This window comes from Thamnophis sirtalis, unplaced genomic scaffold (assembly GCF_051295495.1).
Source record: "Thamnophis sirtalis isolate CommonGarterSnake01/CBP01778 unplaced genomic scaffold, rThaSir2_p1.2 scaffold_6, whole genome shotgun sequence".
Taxonomy (NCBI): Eukaryota; Metazoa; Chordata; class Lepidosauria; order Squamata; family Natricidae; genus Thamnophis; species Thamnophis sirtalis.
This window is the reverse complement of record NW_028261386.1, coordinates 52314405-52334812: the sequence shown is the minus strand read 5'-3', so window position 1 is coordinate 52334812 and position 20408 is coordinate 52314405. Positions and strand designations below refer to the sequence as shown.

At 42.0% G+C, this 20408-nt stretch overlaps 1 protein-coding gene and 1 pseudogene across 1 annotated transcript in view; one reads left to right on the top strand and one right to left on the bottom strand.

The window, feature by feature from the left end:
- The window catches only part of GALNT14 (polypeptide N-acetylgalactosaminyltransferase 14), a 299110-nt gene that overhangs the window by 91697 nt on the left and 187005 nt on the right, over nt 1-20408 (bottom strand). The window contains exon 3 of the mRNA XM_014053318.2: nt 18202-18300. Within this exon, the coding sequence (XP_013908793.1) occupies nt 18202-18300 (99 nt within the window). The remainder of the gene's footprint in view (nt 1-18201; nt 18301-20408) is intronic.
- The window catches only part of LOC148044975 (uncharacterized), a 53779-nt pseudogene continuing 52898 nt past the window's right edge, over nt 19528-20408 (top strand).

The following is a 20408-nucleotide window of genomic DNA, read 5'->3' as shown; positions in this document are numbered from 1 at the left end:
TTTTTTTTGTAATTTAAGGGACAGGTTTCCACTGACTTTCTAGCACCATGTTGCCCTAGAAGAATGTTGTGATCAAATGGTAGGTAATTGTTTGAGTATTAGGCAAGTAAAACGTTATGTATACATTTTGGGATCAGTGAGACTATAACTAAAGAGAACAAAAGAAACAGTAAAACTGTAGCAAAAGAAAAGAAATAATTAGGGATAAAGTTTCAACTAATAGCTATACGAAGGGGAAAGAAGATTATAAGTACGTGTGCAAATATGTATTTATAAAAATTAAATACTGATTGACAATGTGAAAAAATAAAATTTTCATCCTATAAATTAGCACAAAGTCCTATACTTCTAAATAGAATCCATATTATCTATCTATACCCTTGTAAAGTTTTTTTTTTTTTTTTTACAAATACCTGGTTCTGTGAAGAGGCAGACTATAATAACCTTATTTGACTAAAATTTACCTTATTATCAGAAGAAAAGCTTATAAAAAAGGGAACATCTCTATCAGAACTGGGAATTGGCATATAAAAAAAAAGAATCTTCATTACCAAAATAAATGTAAAAAGTTACATTCTTTCTTGTCAAATAAGCCCAGCTCAATCTCATATCTATCTTGCTGCTGTTCCGTCATATCATTTATCTTGTAGGATGGGGGGAAATGCAGAGTAATTATAGAGTTGCTCCCCTGTTCCATTTTTCTACTGCTTTATAAGCTTTATTGTAACCCACTGTATCTCACAGATTACTTATCCCTGAAGATAAGACCATTGGAACCATTTCAGTTTAATTGATAGTGTTAGGTACATTCTAGATTAATTGTGGTAATGCTTCAATACATCTTTTCTCATGGTTATAGCTTCAGGCTGGCATGCAAGACCTCTGCCTTTCTCTTCATTGATATCCAGTTTGGCATCAGCCTCCAGGAAATTCCTGTGCTAGAAATCCAATGGACAGTTTGGCATTTTTTTAATCAGTATCAAGCACTACAGCTTTCATAGCCTGGATAATGGCCAGACAACATGTCTGGTGAAATTTCTTATTTTTTTCATCCTTTATTTTTACCAGCATCAAGCTGTTCCCAGAGCTTCTAAAGAGTCTAAAACCAAACATCTATGCAAATGTTTTTTAAAGCTATGAAAGCTTTGTTGGTAGAAGCAAGTCCAAGGCCTGTAGGGACCCTTGAAGGTGGGGAACAAAGCATGGGGTGCCTCAAAGAGTGTTAGGTCTCCCAGAGCCTCACTCATTCCTGAGGCACCCCACATTCTACTTAGCAACCTACATGGTTGCTAGTGAACATATTAGGAGAGCAGGGCTAGGGGGTTGATAAGCAAGGTGACCATGTGGTTGCTTCACTTAACAACTGTCATGAATTGCAACTGAAATGGGTAGACTCCATTATAGTCAGGAGTGGAAGACTACCTGTAGTCTATCATATTTCAGCATGTGTAGTCTTGAGTTTCACTATGACTAAAAGGTTGGGAAGGGCAAAAAGATCTGTTGTTATTCATAGAGCTTTATAAAATCCAGAGTGAATAACTGTGACACTGGTCGTAATTATTCATTGAGTGAATTTCTTCACAAACATCTTTATGTTGTACAATTAGGAAGAGCATTCCCTTAATAACTATTCTGTGGTTTACATAAAGATTATGTTTCCAAGAACAACCTCTAAGGGCCTCTGAGTAATCCTTGGAGAGATCTGGGCACATGGTCATCTTGACATCTCCAAGCCTGCTCTTAGTTAAGATTTCCTAAAGAGAATCAAAGAGACACCCAATTTTCACTGCAGGATTTGTAAAAGTTGCATTTCATCCCACTGTGTGTCTTCAGTCTACAAAATCTACAAACAGAATGATCTTTATTTTTTTTTCAAAAAGAGAAGAGCTTTCCTTCCCTAATGGTCTGCAATAAATTATTGTAAAGCCAAATTAGAATAATTTGATTAGTGTACCTAGAGTTACATCTCTGCAATATATTTTACATGCTTTAAGAGTAACATTAAAGAGAAATGGAAAGAATATATTTAAATTCTGTACAATAAAAATGTCAAAATCCAAAGTACCTTGGAATTTGCAAGAACCTCTAAATGAAATTAGATCAGCACTCTGGTCATTGCTGAGATAGAAAGCTACAGTAATTGATGATATATTTACAAAAATATGGCAAGCAATAGAAGAAGCAATAAAGGTTTTAATCAAGGTATCCTAGCAAATCTGGAGAATGACTCAGAGGCCATTGGATGATGTCAATCTACATACCACCAAAGGAGACTCAAACAGAGTTGTGCATGCAATGGTACAATATTCTTAATTTCACATAGTAGTGAAATAGGATTATCCAATGCATATTAGAGTCATAAAATGGAAAAAGAAAACCAGATGCTCAAGCAGGTTTTAGAAAAGGTCAAGGAATATGAGACTTCATTATTAACATACGCTGAATCATTGAGACAGCCAAAGTTTATTTTTAAAAAGTCAATTTGTGCTTCATTCACTAGAGAGAGGCTGTAATGTTTTGTGAGAATGTCACAGAGGGACAGGAAGAGGATCAGGAACCAAAGACTAGGCAATAGTCAGAAAAGGAGGTATGGCAAACATCTCAGAAGAGAGCCTCCCTTTTATCTTGATCTACAGGAAAATAATTTTATACTTGTAAGACTCTGTTAGTGTAGCCTTATGCCAATGATAGTGCCTTCACAGTCCAAGAAATGAGAGAGGGCTCCCTCCGAGCTGTTTGCCACACTACCATTTCTTCTGCAGGCCAATCTGCCTCTTAATTCAATTCAATTCAATTATTTGACTTTTACACAGTCTTAAAACTCCTCTCCTGTCCTTCAAGGACATTCTCTCAGACTATCATAGAGACCTTCCATTTTATCAATCATATCAATATTGAGCTGTCCTTAGGAAAATGGGAATCCGAGATAATTCTTATTCTGTGTCTAGAACAAGTACAATTCTTGTTCTGTGCCTGGAATGAGAAGCCACAGTTTGAACATAATTGAAACAGATTTGGTCAGCAAAGAAGTTAAACAAGGCTGTATACTTTCTCCCTGTATGGTGAGTATAGATTGACACTACTCTGATAGCTGAAAATGCAAATGACCTGAAAGTCTGATAATGAAAGGAGCAGTGAAAGTGAAAAATGAATCCATGATTAAAGAAAAACAAACTAATGCCAACAGATGCAGGAACAAATCTTATAATCAACAATGCAGATACTGAAGTGGTAGAAAAATCTTGCTGTTGAGCTTTCAGAGCAGATCTTTTAGGCCAACATTCGACCACCAAGTTTTCCCCACCATACATTTTCCCACCTGATGTCCTCAGGTTTCAGAACAAAAATTTGAGGTCCAATCTTAACCATGTTTTTTTAAAAAAATTATACTTCCTGGGTTCACTTGGAAGCGAATTGAATCACCAGATATAGAGGTCATATTCTTAGAACTGCATTTTTTAATGCTTCTAATATGTTATTACAAACTCCTTTTTATCATTTTTAATTGTGACTCACTTTTTGAAGTACTTAAGAATTTGGATTTCTTGAATGTTTAGGTTTGATTCAAAATCTTCTCATGAAAATTTAGGTTCCAGTAATAAACAGTAACTCAATAAATTGTTTTATCAGTGAGTCCGTCTTGAGCCATTTCTCCAGAATAAATCAGAACAATTTATTGGCTCTTGAGATCAAAATGAAGCTAAACCTCAGTGTAAGGCAACGAGCTGCAAAAAACTACACGACATCCACTTTCTGGAATCAAGGTAGAAGAAAGTAAGCCCTAACTTCAATGGCATCTACAGATACTACCTGCACTGTTTTCTTTTGGTTTGTTTGTTTGCAATCCTGAGAGTCCACTCCAACTGCACTACTGAGTTTATCGCCACACAACCTTTAGTCTAAGTTCTGAATTAAACTGAGCACATTCACCAAGAGAGAAAGAGAGAGAATATACCCCCGCACCCAAAACTCTGAAAACTCTCCCTTGAAAAGGTTGGCTTTGCACATATGGATGCTGCTGGTCCATCCACTTTGAATTACTGTGCTGCCAAATGTAGCCCTTCAGCACTTTCCAAACATGTTAAATATGATCTCTGGTCACTAACTTTGCCCATCTCTATCTAAGCCATCCACTCAAAATAAAATATGACCTTATATCTTTTTAATTCCTCAAAAGTCTAGAGAATTCCAAGGGCTACGGAGACAAAAAGTGGTGTCTTAAAATTCAACAGCCTATCTCAGTCAAGGGACTGACACTCTTTAATATGTGAGTGAAGGGCATATCCAACCACTCCAAGTCCTTTTCCCAGTTGAAGCACAAAGAAAAATCTGCTTAAGTGGCATATTGCCATTTCCAGTTTAGCAACTGTAGAATGATTTGGACAGATTTACTTTTGTACACCTTGGCAGCACCAAACGGAACTAGTACTGTGTGACAAGAGGTGAAGCCAGTAAAGATTGTGAAGTCACGTTTCACACTGACGAGTGCTTCAGAAATTCATATGGATACAGAAAGAAAGTATGCAATTATGATTATACTAGAGATGCACATCTTTCAAGCTATGTTATGTTGCTCCCCTTCTTAAGATTTTTAAAAAAAATATATATATGCATTTACTTAAAAGCACCTTTTAATCTTATGTACTTGCTTTGTGCTTTATTGTTGTTGTTAGTTGCGAAGTCATGTCCGATGCATCGCGACCCCATGGACAACATTCCTCCAGGCCTTCCTGTCCTCTTCTATTCTCTGGAGTCCATTTAAGCTCACTCCTACTGCTTCAGTGACTCCATCCAGCCACCTCATTCTCTGTCGTCCCTTTCTTCTTTTGCCCTCAATCTTTCCCAGCATTAGGCTCATCTCTTGTTTAACCAAATCCAGCTTGCCTTGATTCATGATTCTTACATTCCAGGTTCCTATGGAGTATAGCTCCTTACAGCATCGGCATTTCCTTTCACCATCAGATATATCCACAGCTGAGCATCCTTTGGCTTTGGCCCAATCGCTTCATTCTTTCTGGCACTACCAGTAGTAGCCCTCTGCTCTTCCCCAGTAGCATATTGGACACCTTCTGACCTGAAGGGCTTATCTTCTGGCATCATATCTTTTCACCTTTTGGTACTGCCCATGGGGTTTTCATGGCAAAGATACTGGAGTGGGTTGCCATTTCCTTCTCCAGTGGATCACATTTTGTCAGAGCTCTCTGCTATGACTGGTCTGTCTTGGGTGGCCCTGCATGGCATAGCTCAGAGGTAGGTTCTCCTGGTTCAGCCCGGATCGGGCAGCCTGGTAGTAGCAGTGGCAGGAGGCCCTGCCCACTCACCCAGACGCTTCTGTGCATGTGCAGAAATGGTGCGTGCGTGCATGCCCAAACTGATAGTAAAAAAATAGGCAACCCACCACCATTGTAATATTAACCAATATTATTCTATTTTTATTAGAAATTGGGATGAAACCAGAGTAGAAATTGATCAATGTTTTTCAGAGCACATCAAAAGAAACAAAAGCCAGCATCTTGATTTCAGGCTGTGCTGCCTCTTTATTTAATAGATCATAACAAGCCAAAAAGTAACAAAACTCATTATGGATTAGTATCATGTCTGAACACAACCACTGTCTCCAGTGAAACCCATTTGCTTTTCATCATTATTCAGAAGTCTTGCATTAAACATTTCTTTTTCTTATCATTGCCAACAGCAACATAGTTAAAATATAATTTTCCTTCAATATCCTTGGGCATAGCTATATATTTAAAATAACTTTAAGATGACTAATATTAATCCAAATCAATGGCCTACCTAGTTTAGAATTCTGCAACCTTTCTCAGTCTTTCGTATCATCAAACTTCTTCACATCCAATTGCTGAACTATCACCCCACCCAACATAATCCCAGTGGTGTGGTTTTGCAAAATATTGTGGAAGGCTATCACATTTCTGTGAGTTTCCAGTTAGATCTTATAATATTTCAACTTAAAATTCTCTTGAGGAGGTCTGAGAAGCACAACCTATGATCTAATTATTCTTGCAGCAATTTTCTAATTACTTCATGACTTTTCTGGTATCATTTTCTCACTAATTTATGTGTTACTATGATTGATTGTGTGTGTGTGTGTGTGTGTGTGTGTGTGTGTATCTAATCTATATCTGAGCCCAAAATTTCTATTGTTAAGTGAGTTTTGCCCCATTTTATGACTTTTCTTGCCACAGTTGTTAAGTGAATCACCGCAGTTGATAATTCAGTAACCAGCCTGGCTTCCCCATAGATTTTGCTTGTTAGAATGTCACAAAAATTGATCACATGACCTTGGGACACAACAACAGTCATAAGTATGAACCAATTGCCAAGCATCTGAATTTTGATCACATGATCATGGGAATGCTGCAAAGATCATAACTATGAAAAATGGTCATAAATCACATTTTTCAGTGCCTGTATAATGACACACACCCCAATATGGCCAGATAATACTTTCATATGTATCTTTTGGCTGTATTCTGTTTGGTCTCGATATGGAAAATTAAGTTATACAATTCAAAATGAGTTAAAAGGTGCACATTTGTTAATTTATTTTTGTTTGATATTTTGGTGCCTTTTACTCAATGTTTACTCCTGGAAGTTGCCTGAACTATTCCTTGCCATTGTCTTGGCAAGATTTTAAGAAGCGTTTAAGCACAGCCTGCTTTCTAGGGGTGAGAAAGAGTGACTGGTCCAAGATCACCAGTTGGCTTTGTGCCTAAGAACAAGAACTAGAAATCACAATCACCCGATTTTAACTAACTAGCTCTCAATGTATTTATATAATGTTATAATATACTCAAATATACATTACTGAGTCCAAAAGATGCTAGATGAAATTATTCTATCCTGTTTCAACAATGCACACATATATTTATAATTTCCTAACTTGCTGAAACATAGATATTATTCAAATTCTGCCAGCACAATGGCTATACTTGAAGAATAATTGTTGTGGCCCGCCAGGGGCCAGCAGAGCTGGCAACAAATTTGGACAGTGAGTAGATTGGGGAGGAACATAGGCCAGTCTTGGAGTCTGGGGAAGGCTTGGACAAGGGCACTGTGTTGGAGACAGAGAAGGCCATCTGGCAGTGATTTTTTTTTTTTTTTAATTGCAAATTTATATGCCGCCCTTTTCCCTGAGGGGACTCAGGGCGGCTTACAACAATAAAGGGAAGGGAGTGCAAGACAAGACTTAAAAAGAAAAGAATCGTGATTAAAAGGAAATTGGTCATAAAAACACAACATTCACTCAACATTCGGGCGGGGTGAGAGTAATCCTATCCTCAGGCCTGACGGGATAGCCAGTTCTTGAGGGCTGTGCGGAAGGCCTGGACTGTGGTGAGGGTACGGATCTCCACGGGGAGGTTGTTCCATAATGTCGGAGCTGCAACTGAGAAGGCTCTCCTCCGCGTAGTCGCCAGTCGGCACTGACTGGCGGATGGAATTCGGAGGAGGCCTACTCTGTGCGATCTGATGGGACGCAGGGAGGTAATTGGCAGGAGGCGGTCTCTCAAATAGTCAGATCCACTACCATGGAGCGCTTTATAGGTGGTAAGTAAGACCTTGAAGTGCACCCGACGATCAACAGGTAGCCAGCGCAGCTCACGGAGGATTGGTGTTATATGGGCGAACCGTGGTGCGCCCATGATCACTCGCGCGGCCGCGTTCTGGACTAGCTGAAGTCGCCGGATGCTCTTCAAGGGCAGCCCCATGTAGAGCACATTGCAGTATTCCAGCCTAGAGATCACAAGGGCTCGAGTGACTGTGGTGAGAGCCTCCCGGTTCAGGTAGGGCCGCAACTGGCGCACCAGGCGAACCTGGGCAAATGCCCCCCTGGTCACAGCCGACAAATGGTGGTCAAAACTCAGCTGTGGGTCCAGGAGGACTCCCAAGTTGCGGACCCTATCTGAGGGGAATAAATTTTGCCCCCCCAGCCTGATTGATGGAACGTTAACCAAATTTTTGGGAGGAAAACACAACAGCCATTCGGTCTTTTCCGGGTTGAGTACCAGTTTGTTAGCTCTCATCCAGTCTTTAACAGCCTCAAGGCCCCGGTTCATCACGTCCACCGCTTCATTGAGTTGGCACGGGGCGGACAGATACAACTGCGTATCGTCCGCATATTGATGGTACTTAATCCCGTGCCTCCGAATGATCTCGCCCAGCGGTTTCATGTATATGTTAAATAGCAGGGGGGACAGAACCGAGCCCTGCGGCACCCCATAGGTTAGGGGCCTCGGGGACGATCTCTCCCTCCCCACCAACACCGACTGCGACCTGTCCGAGAGGTAGGAGGAGAACCACTGTAAAACAGTGCCGCCCACCCCCACCTCCCGCAGTCGTCGCAGAAGGATACCATGGTCGATGGTATCGAAAGCCGCTGAGAGGTCAAGGAGAACCAGGATGGACGCATAGCCTCCATCTCTGGCTCTCCAGAGATCATCGGTCAATGCGACCAAAGCGGTTTCAGTGCTGTAACCGGGCCTGAAGCCAGACTGGAAGGGGTCAAGGTAGTTAGCTTCCTCCAAGGTACGCTGAAGCTGTAAGGCCACCACCTTCTCAACAACCTTCCCCAGAAAGGGGAGGTTGGAGACTGGACGATAGTTGTTAAGAACTGCTGGATCCAAGGACGGTTTCTTCAGGAGGGGCCTCACCACCGCCGCCTTAAGTGCGGTGGGGAGGTGTGCCTCCCGAAGAGAGGCGGTGACAACCGCCTGGATCCAGCCTCGTGTCACCTCTCTGCTGTTGGCAGTCAGCCAAGAGGGACACGGGTCCAGTATGCAGGTGGAGGAACTCACAGCTCGCATAGCCTTGTCCACATCCCCAGAGGCAACATCCTGAAACTCAACCCAGAGATGGTCTACCAAGTTATTCCCCTGTGTCCCGGCTGGATCTGCAGGGGTGGAGTCCAGTTCCGATCGAAACCGAGCAATTTTGTCCGCCAAGAACTGACTATATTCCTCAGCCTTTCCCTGTATGCGGTTCCCCGTCTCCCTCCTATTTAGGAGGGAGCGGGTTATCCTAAACAGGGCGGCTGGGCGAGACTCGGCGGACGCTACCAAGGAGGCAATGTGTGATCTTTTGGCAGTTCTCAATGCCCAAATATACTCCTTGGTGCAGGCTGTCAACAGTGCTCGGTTCGATACGGACCTATCGGATCTCCACCGGTGCTCTAGGCGTCTCCTCCGGCGCTTTATCTCGCGGAGCTCCTCGGTGAACCAAGGGGGTCTCCGCGAGCCGCTGACCCGGAGGGGCCGTAGTGGCGCAATTCGGTCTAGAGACCCTGATGCCGCCGAGTGCCAGGCCGCAGCAATAGTCTCCGCCGAACTGTGGGCGAGAGCATCTGGAATGACCCCAAGCTCCGTCTGGAACCTAACAGGGTCCATCAGTCGCCTGGGGCGGAACCACCTGGTCGGTTCCTCCTCCCTACGGTGGGGGTTTGGCCTCCGGAAGTCTAGCCTCAGTAGGTAGTGGTCTGACCACGACAGGGGAATGATCTCATTTCCCCTCAGACCAAGATCATAACTCCACTGCTCCGAGAGGAATACGAGGTCGAGTGTATGTCCTGCCAAGTGGGTAGGGCCTCAAATTACCTGGGTCAGGCCCATGGCTGTCATGGAGGCCATGAACTCCTGCGCTCCATCAGAGTGTTCACCGAGCGAAGGCAAATTGAAGTCCCCCAGAACCATTAGTCTAGGGAACTCAATTGCTAGCTCGGCTATTGACTCGAGGAGCGCAGGGAGGGCCGCTGCAACGCAGTTGGGAGGCAGGTACGTTAGCAGCAAACCCGCTTGACCCTTGAGGTCCAACTTCACTAGCAGGGACTCACACCCGACAAGCTCCGGAGCAGGGATCCTACGAGGAGCTAAAGACTCCCGGACTACAATAGCCACACCGCCACCCCTTCCCTGGGCTCTCGGCTGATGAAGCACCTGAAACCCGTCTGGGCACAGCTCTACGAGGGGGACTCCTCCCTCCGTGCCCAGCCATGTCTCAGTAATACATGCCAGGTCTGCCCCCTCGTCTACAATCAAGTCCCGGACGAGGGGAGCCTTATGGATAACAGACCTGACATTTAGCGACAGCAGCCTGAGACCAGGGTCCTGATCGCTCATGCCATCTGACCTTGGAGTGGGACTCATAGGGCCGGAAGGAGGGATCTCTGCAATATAGCGAACCCTCCTTCCCCTATAATGGCCAGCCCTAAAGTCCCCGCCATATCTGCCTCTCCCTGTTATGACCGCAATGCTCCGACTCTCTCCCGTGGGCATAATTCCCCCAACCACCCCAATGGCCCCCGCTTGCCCCGCCAGGTCCTCCGAATCAGGCATACTCAGACACTCACACAGGCAGTCCCCACAATATAATTAAAACACAAAAAGAATACAGCAATAATAGTACTAAAAAGTGGGTCTTTCATACTAACTCATTCAGTCCCACGCACTCAACATACCCATTTAAAATTGCGCAACACAGAATTTAAAATTATAAGTTCCAGAAGAGCCAGCCTCCCTTCCTCCAGTTCCAGAGAAATCCAAGGCCAAAGTCCAAGAACCGTATTCTATAAATAGTTGCAGATGGAGGGGGGGCAGAGCACAGGCCCCAGGTATCAGCCAACACCAGCTTTGCAAACTCACACCCTCCAAATCCAGATAGAGCGTGGTATAATAAACAATAACGGTCCATAGGAGATAAAACGGTAGTATGCAGGGGGGTATCTTATCTTCCCCTTCTCCTGAAGTCCTGGAACGGCCAAAGTCTATATGTCCAAAGTTTACAAGTGACTGGAACCAGTTAGAAGGGGGAAAGGAGGGGTGCCAACTTAATGTCCAGTTTTTAAAACGCCAAGTTCCTGTCCCTGAAACTGCCATCCTCTATCACTTCCTTCCCCAAACCAAATGCACCATAAGTATGTATACCATAAAATATCAAGATGTTAAACAGATGGTCGTTGCTCAATGGTAGCAGGTGGTGGGGAAGAGCAGTTGTTCCGGGCCAATGCCGATGGTCGCAGGCCAGGCAGTAAAACTCGTATTAAGTAAGAACAGATAAGCAGGCAAACGTGGCTCCACAGTAGCAGGGGCAGACAGGAAAAGAAAGAAGTTGTCCAAGCCACGGGAGGGATAAAAGGAGAGGCTCCAAGGTGAGAGGGTAGGCACTAAAATACAGGATAGAGGAGGGGCGGGTGTTCAGGCAAGCTATGATGGTAGTGGCTGCCTCTGGAGCCTGCCATCAGTGAGGCAGAAGAACAGTGGGAACCTGTTCCCAATGTGGGCATGTGCAGAGCTGCCAGAAGGCAAAAACAATTAAGAAAACTTGGTCAACTTGGGAGTAAAGCTTGGAGATGATTGGTCCCTCCCATTAGACATAAAAGAGGAGCAAATGGGATGCGAGTTTTTGCAGGAAGCAATTAGTTCATTTGCTTGGTTCAAGCTTTGAAAAGTTCTGTTTGACTCTGTTCTAAGTTTGGCCTTGCTCTACATTTGGCAATTAGGTTTCTGGCAGCATTCTGAGGAAGGTAAGGTGGGTATTTATCAACATTCTCCTGAAAGACTGTGGCAACTCGAGCAGACATCTGTCGGAATCTTCACAAACTGTTTGTGAAGCTTTGTGGACTGTTAATGACCATAATTTACAGCCATATAAATAAAAGAGGGTTTGGGGGACAAAGATTGTGATTTATGCTTTCTCAGGAAGTCAAACCTGCATGGTTATAGGACTGAGACAACACTGAATGCTGGATGATGACGACGGATTTGTGATGGTTTATGGTGGAGTCAGATAGGAGTGATGTTTCCATCTTGGTTCTTCTTTACCATCTTAACAGTTTTCAATTGTGGTATCCTTCTGACTGGCTCTAGAAGCTCAATGTAAGCAACACAGTTCTGTGATGGTTCTCCATTCTTTGGGCTCAGTTCCACTTGTTGTTGTTAAGGTAGGAGAGGTCCAACCCTGCACTGTGAGGTCCTTCAGTTTTCAGTGTTTTTTCCTCCCCTGTTTAACAGCTACATAAAACCACTGGGGAAGGGCCGCTAATAATTTGGCATGAGGTACCAAACTACATCTCCATTTCAGGTTGCCTAATGGTCCCAGCGCCTGGAGGCTGTGGGGGCCTCTAGATGGGGTACAACAAGCTTTAGCTCAATCCCAGCAAGACCCAGCAAGGCTGTGGGGTTTTGGGACCTGCTAGGACTTTTCATTTCATTTCATTTTTGGTTCTGACTGAGATCTCACAGGACAGTGCTGACGGGCAATCTGGGGTTGGGGGTTCCTGGATTCATAGTTCCTGCTTGAGGAGTAAATGGCATCCATGGCTAGGTAGGCTTTTTGCACAATTTTGGATTATATATCAGTTATGTGCATTCCTGGACTCATGATCACTTATGTCTTAGTGACCTCCAGGTTAAAGTACTGCAATGAGCTCTACATGAGCCTTCCCTTGAAGAACATTCAGAAGCTTCAGCTGCTGCAGAATGCAATAGCACAGACAGCAAGGCTTGAATCTTTAAGCCCTTATGGCTTGAAGCTAGGCAACTGATATGATTGTCTCTCCCCAGTTGTTCTGCCTATCCCATCCATTCTGCAGGCGAGGCATGCTTTGGGTCCCATCAGCTAAGGAGTGCCAGCTGACAAGGCCCAGGCGGAAAGCCTTTTCTGTCATGGTACTTTTCCAGTGACGGTTACCATTGGTGAGGCAAGACTGCAGCAGCGGCGAGAAGCAATGTCCCCGGCAATGTGTCCGACAGGCGTCTCGCATTTATGGCGGACATAAACGCGAGATGCCTGTAGGACACAGTGGCAGGAGTGTTGCTTCTCGCCGCTGTCGTGCTCCACCGCCTTGCCCCCCGCCTCCTCCGATGAATAATCCTGCTGGACCTACCGCTCTTCTCCTCCTCCTCCTCCTCGTCCCCGCTCGGTGCTGGGCTGGCTGCAGGCCGGGGCATCAGGATTGTTCGTATGAGGAGGCGGGGAGGCAAGGCGGTGGAACGCGACGGCGCGAGAAGCATCTCAGATGGAGCCGGGACACCCGGAAGGCAAGCCGGCATGCCTTTATGCCTTTAAGTGCCGGCTTGGCTTACGGGTGTCCCGGCTCCATCTGAGATGCTTCTCGCGCCGTCGCGTTCCACCGCCTTGCCCCCCCGCCTCCTCATACGAACAATCCTGCTGCCCTAGCCTGCAGCCAGCCCACCAACCCCCGCCCGACCTGCTCCCTGCCTGGACTCACCGCTCTCCTCCTCCTCCTCCTCCCCACTCGATGCTGGGCTTTAAAGAGGTCTCCCCTCCCCAGCCAGCCAGCCCACCCAGCCAATTCCTCCCCCCACCACCACTATGTCCAACAGGCCAGGTATCTCGTGTTTATGGAGGACATAAATGCGAGACGCCTGGCCTGTTGAAACACAGCGTCGAGAACGTCCCTGGCGCTTCCGTGCTCCGCCGCCTCGCCCCCCCTGCCTCCTCCGACCCCACCGCTGTGAAGAAAGAAAAAAAAACACACACAAACCTCACAATAAAAAATTATTTTTTTTATTAAATTACAAATTACAAATTAAATTACAATAAATTTGAATCCCCCCTCCCTCCGTCCGATCCACCTTTTCCAGCTGTGGAAACTCTCTCAACTCTCCTCTTGTCTGCCCAACGTAAGCGTGCTAACGTAAGCGTGCTCCTAAGGCATGATTCGCTGCTCCCCGATCAGGAGGCGGGAGAATTAGTGCCTCTTTTGCATATGAAAGTTTTCGCTTGTTAACTCCTCCTTAACTTTTAAAAGGCGAACAATTCCTTAGGCAAAAGAGGCTCCGAGTTCTCTGGCCTCCTCCCATAGTTAACACTGAGAGCAGACACCAAGCCACTGTGACTTTGAATCTGGTAGCAACTATCCTGGCTTTAATTATTTAAAAAATATTATTTAAAATTCTTCCTTTCCCCCAGGAGACTGGTGAGGCCCCGCCTCCCCTGCCTCTAGTGACTGCACGTCCCTGTACTTTTCCTATGGAATGCTATTCCTCCAGAAATTGTATTGGTCTTTGGTAAGGCCCTGAGGACATGACTCTTTCCCTGAGCATAGGTCTAAGCCTGTTGATTGGCCATGTTAAATTTTGGAATTGGCTTTTTGATCTTTTTCCAGCTGCTATAGGTTTTGCAATTTTATATATGCTTTAATTGTTTTTAACATTGTAAACCACCCAGAGTCATGTTTGCAAGATGGCCCGCATATACAATCACTAAACAAAGAACAAACTTTCTGCACAAGCTGTTTATTATAGTCCTAGGTTCCATTCAATGATGCTATGCAGAGATATATTCAAAGCACAGAAAAAATCTATATGGATTTAGATACCTGAATATCCTTTGCCATCTTTACCACCCGCATTCCATGTGCAAAACAGCTTGTAATTTTCACATTTGGACTCTTCAGAATGAATCATTGGTGAACAGTCTGCATTCCAGCAATTAATTGCTTGAGAAAGTGGTGGGATTGCTTTGAATAATGAATGAGCTTGGTAATTGCAAGATCTGCTCACAAAAGACTTGCCAATAAAAAAGGGTGGGAAAGAGAACTAAACAATAATAAAGGAATCACCTATCATATTAATTTCTCTAATTCCCTCCCCCCCAACAAAAGCAGAATCTAAGTGTGTGACCTTCAAAGAGTGCAACCCAAAAGTCATCAGGCATCTGAAATATTTAACGAGGCAAAAATCTGTAACAGTCAGCACACTTTTCATGTAGTTCATGTGTGGGCCTCCCAATATTTTGAGATATAATGACAACATTTGGTTGCAATACAACACAGTTTTGGCAGCACTAATTGGCCTGGTTTTTTTTTTTTAGGATTCAGGTTAGTTTTTACAAGGAATGAAGCTGGAAGAGCATAAAACAGGGGTTTCTGTTGAATGGTACAAAAGTTCATGATGTCCGCACAGCCCATCAAGTCCCAAGTCCCTCAAGAGAAGGGCAGAGTATCTATTAACTCAGAAAGCTGGGAAGGAATAAACAAAATTGAAAATTTAGGGTTCCTGATCTAGACCAGGACCTATATAGAGGATGTGTTTTCTATGTAATATGGAGGGCAATTGGGTTCTTCTTGTCTATAAAAAAGGAGTATTTTTTGTATCCTGAGCCTTCTACCAAATAAGCCTATTCCTGAATAAAGTGATAAATACCTGTAAAGCTGTGATTTGCAACTGATTGTGCGAAGCTTAATAAATTTAAGGGTGGGAATAAGAGTGGATTTTGTCTTATCAGTAGATTATCAGGGGGGAAAAATTATTTTGCAAGATTTCAAGATTCTGTTACCGTAATCTTAGGATAAAGAGAGTAGTCATGGTTTTGGTTTCTTGAATGGATTACCTCAAAGGGCTGATATCAATCTTGCAAATTTGGAAGTACTTCTCCCCTCCATTACCTTTATTTTCTAGACTACTAGGGAAGGTCCTTTCTGAGGCACTTTTCATGTTTCCATTCCTTCTGTGGGGTGAGATATCTTTTATCTGACCATAGTCTAGACTCTTCTTCTTTTCTTTCAAGGTTATTCTCACAGCCCATTACAATACATCAGTACAATGCATCTATCTTATAGGAAAGCTGTGCACAATGGTTTTCTGGTCTTCAAAATAGTCATTAGATCCAAGTTGGTTCAGAAAAGTATGAAAATGTTTGGAGGAAAACATGCAGCCTATTAACTAAACTATACCAACACTGATTGGTACTGTTCTTATGATTAGCATAGAATCAATGCAAGTGCTATGGATGTGACTAAGGTTGATAAAGCTGTTTACCCTTTTTCATACTTCAAAGTCTTAGGTGAAAGACTTAACTGATCAAGAATGAGCAATATCTATGGATCTACATTATTACCAGCATGGTAATTTAGCATGTATAAGAAGTAGAAGAAAAAAGAGCATGACATAATGAATGAAATATGCTTTGTCTATAAAACTGGGAGAAAGAGAAAGGATGTAAATGATTAGAATGCAAATGATTCGATCTTGTGGAGTGGAATATTAATGTATGTGGAGAAGGGCAATCATAGGTTCATTTATGATAAAAGGCTAAAGTATATATCAATAAGTACAGATTGGTGACATCAAAGTTGTTGCAGATGTGTATAAAAGTAGGAATCTATAAATTGGTGAAAGTTACATGTTAATGCTCCAATGATTGGAGAGAATAGGAAAAACTAAGTGGTTTTAAACAACTGAATAACATTATGCATTAATTTGATCCAAATTTGCTTCATCACATTGTCATCACATGACACATCATGACTTTCCCCCCTTCATTAAAAAGGGAGTGCATGTGGCCAGTATGTGACATATCCGGCCTGCAGGCTGCGAGCTTGATATCCCTGATCCAGGAGGTACAATTGTATTGTATTGTAATGAATAGATGGGTGGGAACCAGAACAAGAAAGTAAAATATATATATATATTAGGCCATTCAGCGATCCAAGGATGAATGAGTATTATGACTGGTGAGCATCTGTTTAAAAAAGGTTTTGTTCTGAACATATAGTTTTAAGCATTACTGTTCATATGTGCCTACAGAAAAGCAATCAATAGAAATATAAAAATATGTTAATTCCCACCAAAATAAACAGAAGCGGATGTAAGAATGTAGAAGCAGAGGAACGGAAGAGACATTCAGAGTAGAGGAGGGGAAATTCAGTGCTGCAAAGTGTGTGAAATTATGACAATGGTAAACATTAAAAAGGACACTTGGTGGAAAAAGTAATGAAAAGCAGTCATAAATGGTGTGAAAAATAATATGGCTGGAGGTGCAGAGACTGTTAATGGAAAATATTAAAATATGGATGTGGTGTATTTATAAAATAGCTCTGCAACTAGTTTAATGTGTGTATCATGTTTGATCATCGGAAGAAGCCACAGTCATTCTCATAGAAAATGGAAAGAGTAGGAAGAATTATGGGGAAAACTGCAGAGGAACTACTCTGATAAGTGTTTGGGGGGTGGTCTGGCAGAATACTGATCAAAAGGGGGCAAGGATGACAAGTAAAATTTGTGAAATACAATGCAGCTTTATGCCAGGCAGAGAATATGAAGATCAGATTTTTTTTAGGAGGGGGGCAGATATCATTGAAAAATGTATAAATATGAGGAAGAAAAATTATTGTTCATTTACTGATTTACAGGAAGCACATGACAGGCTTGAAATAAGGAATAAAGGTATAAGTAATACTTGTGGTGAAGCTAGAGATAGGTTAGTTGGGACATGAATATATATGCATTTTTGTATGCAGATAATGCTCTGCTGTTGGTTGATTGATTTGCAGTGAATATTTGATTGCATGAGGCAATGAAGAGCATTTGAAAATTAATGTGTCAAAGTCCAAAATACTTGTGTTTGACAGACAGGATGGAGTGAATGATTGCAAGTTATACATAAATGATGAAAAATTAAGAGCGCACAGATTGATCTGTATCTTGGTAGAATCTTCATGAAAGATGAGAAAACGGATGGAAGAATTTTAAGGCGGACAAATGTTGGTTGGGGTTTAGAGGCTTGTATGAGACTGTACTGAGAAGAATGAATGTTTGTTAAAGAAGCAAAATAGTTCATGTTGTGGCTTTTCTCTACTTTATTATATATGGAAGTGCATTTCGGGCTACATAATCAAAAGCAACTTGAATGCAAGGGGAATGGAGTACTTAAGAAATAAAACAAGAAGTGACAGGTTAAGAATAAATGAGTACTGAAATAATGTGGCTGAAGTACAGAAGTGAACAACCAATTCTAAAGAAGCACATTGAAATAAAAACTTAAAAGAATAAAAGATTGTGAATGAAACAATGTACAGGTGTGGTAGAAACTATGAATAATTTGCTATGATAGAAAGTTGAGGAGATGCTTAATGAATGGAATTCCTTCATTCTAGTTAAACTGGTTTTAGCTATATTTTGTTTTCTTTTTCTCCAACTCATATGATTAATTCCTTAAAATGTCTTGCTCCTTTTCTTTATCTGCTTACTCCTTAAGCATACAGCATGATGGCTATGTGTGCATGTTTATTTGGTGGTACCTTTATGACCATAACAGCTTATTTGGCCTTTTTAATTGAAGATAATTTCAATTATTTTTTAATGGTAACATTTATAAAATAGTTGATATTTTGGATACTATTCATCTCTCTTCACTCTTTAGTGCTATGTGAATAAATCTTACCTTCTTATCGTCCTCAACAATGTAGACCGAGCTTCATTATGGAAAGTGATAATGATGCTGGTTGGTGGCAGATCTGCACGATAGTGTAATGTAGTGCACCTGAATGAAAAAATAAAAAAGTATTTTTAATCTATGAAAAACTTAAGAAAGTGTTATTTAGTAAGTTCCTTTCTTAACAGAAAATGTTAAGGATCATGAAATAGTGTAGTTGAACACAGAAATGACAATAATGTTGCTATATTATATTTTTTTGGGGGGGAAACCTGAAATGATAATAAAATTATTTTGAGACTTCAGACCTGGGTTGTTGTTTTTTTGGTGAGAAAAGGGTAAAAATATCATTAAGACAGATCTCAATCAGATCTAATTTGAAAAAAATGTGAACCTTTGTGTGGCAATGGATCCCAAAACAGATTCAAACTGGCAACCTGAACATAAAACCCTCTTGATCAAATTAAACACCATGAAGCCAGACAAACACTTCCATCACACCTAGAATTAGATTCATTTCATTGGCCCACAATCTATTATAGTGGCTGAGCATTAGGCAGAATACAGAGTGACTCAGATAGATTAGATAAAAAGCACACAGAGGTCATAGGAACATCATCCACATGCCACTTACATTTATGTCTGGGACCAATGTCCCAGCAATTTCATATGGAACAGAAATGGGCACTCTGCAAGTCCTAAGTCCCCTTCTTTGTACTCCGTGAAGTACCCTCTGGTGCATGTTTACTGAACCTGAAAACAGCTGTATCACAATTTTTTAAAAAGGAAAAATCCTAACTCCCTGAAACAAAGGCCCAAAATGAACATGCAGCGTGTAATTGTATTCATACTGTGGCACTCAGCATCCTCCAAATTTTTAAGTGCAGTCCTCGCCTATTCCTGATGTAGAAGTTAAATGGCATGAGAGATAGATTGACTTCTCTCTAGACAGCAATTTCCTGTCACGACTTCCTGAAGTTAACCATTCAAACTGAAGCACGGTTAGTCTAATATAGCATCTCTCTGCTATAGCCTATTCAGAAGAATGGATAATGAGTTTTGTAAGAGAAAAGGGCCACTAAAATGATTCAAAGACGGAACATCTCTTCCACACACGAAATCTATTGCACTTCAGCATTTTAGCTTAGAGTACATCTACAAAAGGAGCAACACAATGGAATAATGCAAAATTATGCACATGATGAAAATGTGGACAGAGAAGTTTATTCCGTCTCTCATAGTGTCAGAATCCTGTGTCATCTAACATTTTTTTTAAATGCAAGACATAAGCTATAAATATTCTGCCATTAGATGCAGGATATGCAGGCCATAATTATGGCAAAAAAATTGGAGATGGAAATCAGAAATACTTCTCGAATATTCAGCTATCAGTGGCTTCTAGTGGCTTCTAGCCTTGATGCAGGTATACCAATTCCTGAATCACAGGTAGCATATCTTAACTACTAATTGTTGGGGAAAAACAGGGAAGGAACAGACATACCTGCGAGATTATCCAATGCACTGACTGGATCAGGGCTGTCAAACTCATTTCGTCATGGCATCATCACATGACATATTGCATATTCTCACCATCGCTAAACTGGGTATGGGTGTGGCCAGCGTGTGACGCATCTGGTCCATGGCACACGAGTTTGACAGCCCAATTCTAGATGGATCTGTGGATGTATCCAACAAGGCAATTGGATTCTGCTTTCTCTGTCTGCCCATCCATTCCATCCATTGTTTTTCAGATTTTTAAAATCCTCCCTTTATTATGATTCAAGATGGTCAATATACTTAATATTTTTTCCTCCACATTTTTCCCCACAACAACTATGTGAGGGTTTTCTTTTTTAAAAAAGCCACGAGCTCATTATACAATTTTGCTTTATTTCTTTTGTTCCTCTTTTTAAACAAGCTAGTCAGCCAAACATTGTTTCAAGTTCTTGAAAAATCATGATTTATTTTATTTTTGACTATAACAATCTGTCTTATATTATTCTAAAGCATCTAGTTTGCTACTTCTGTATTAACAGGAATATTTGACCTGCTATAAATTCAGAGAAGAGAATATTCCAAAATAGGTCTTTAAACCATTTTTTTAAAGCACATCTTAAATAGCCTTATTGGTGCTACTTCACTATTAATAACCGTAGCTTGTGATTCAGGGTTCATCCATATATCCTGCATAGCTGAACACAAAAAACACCCCATTA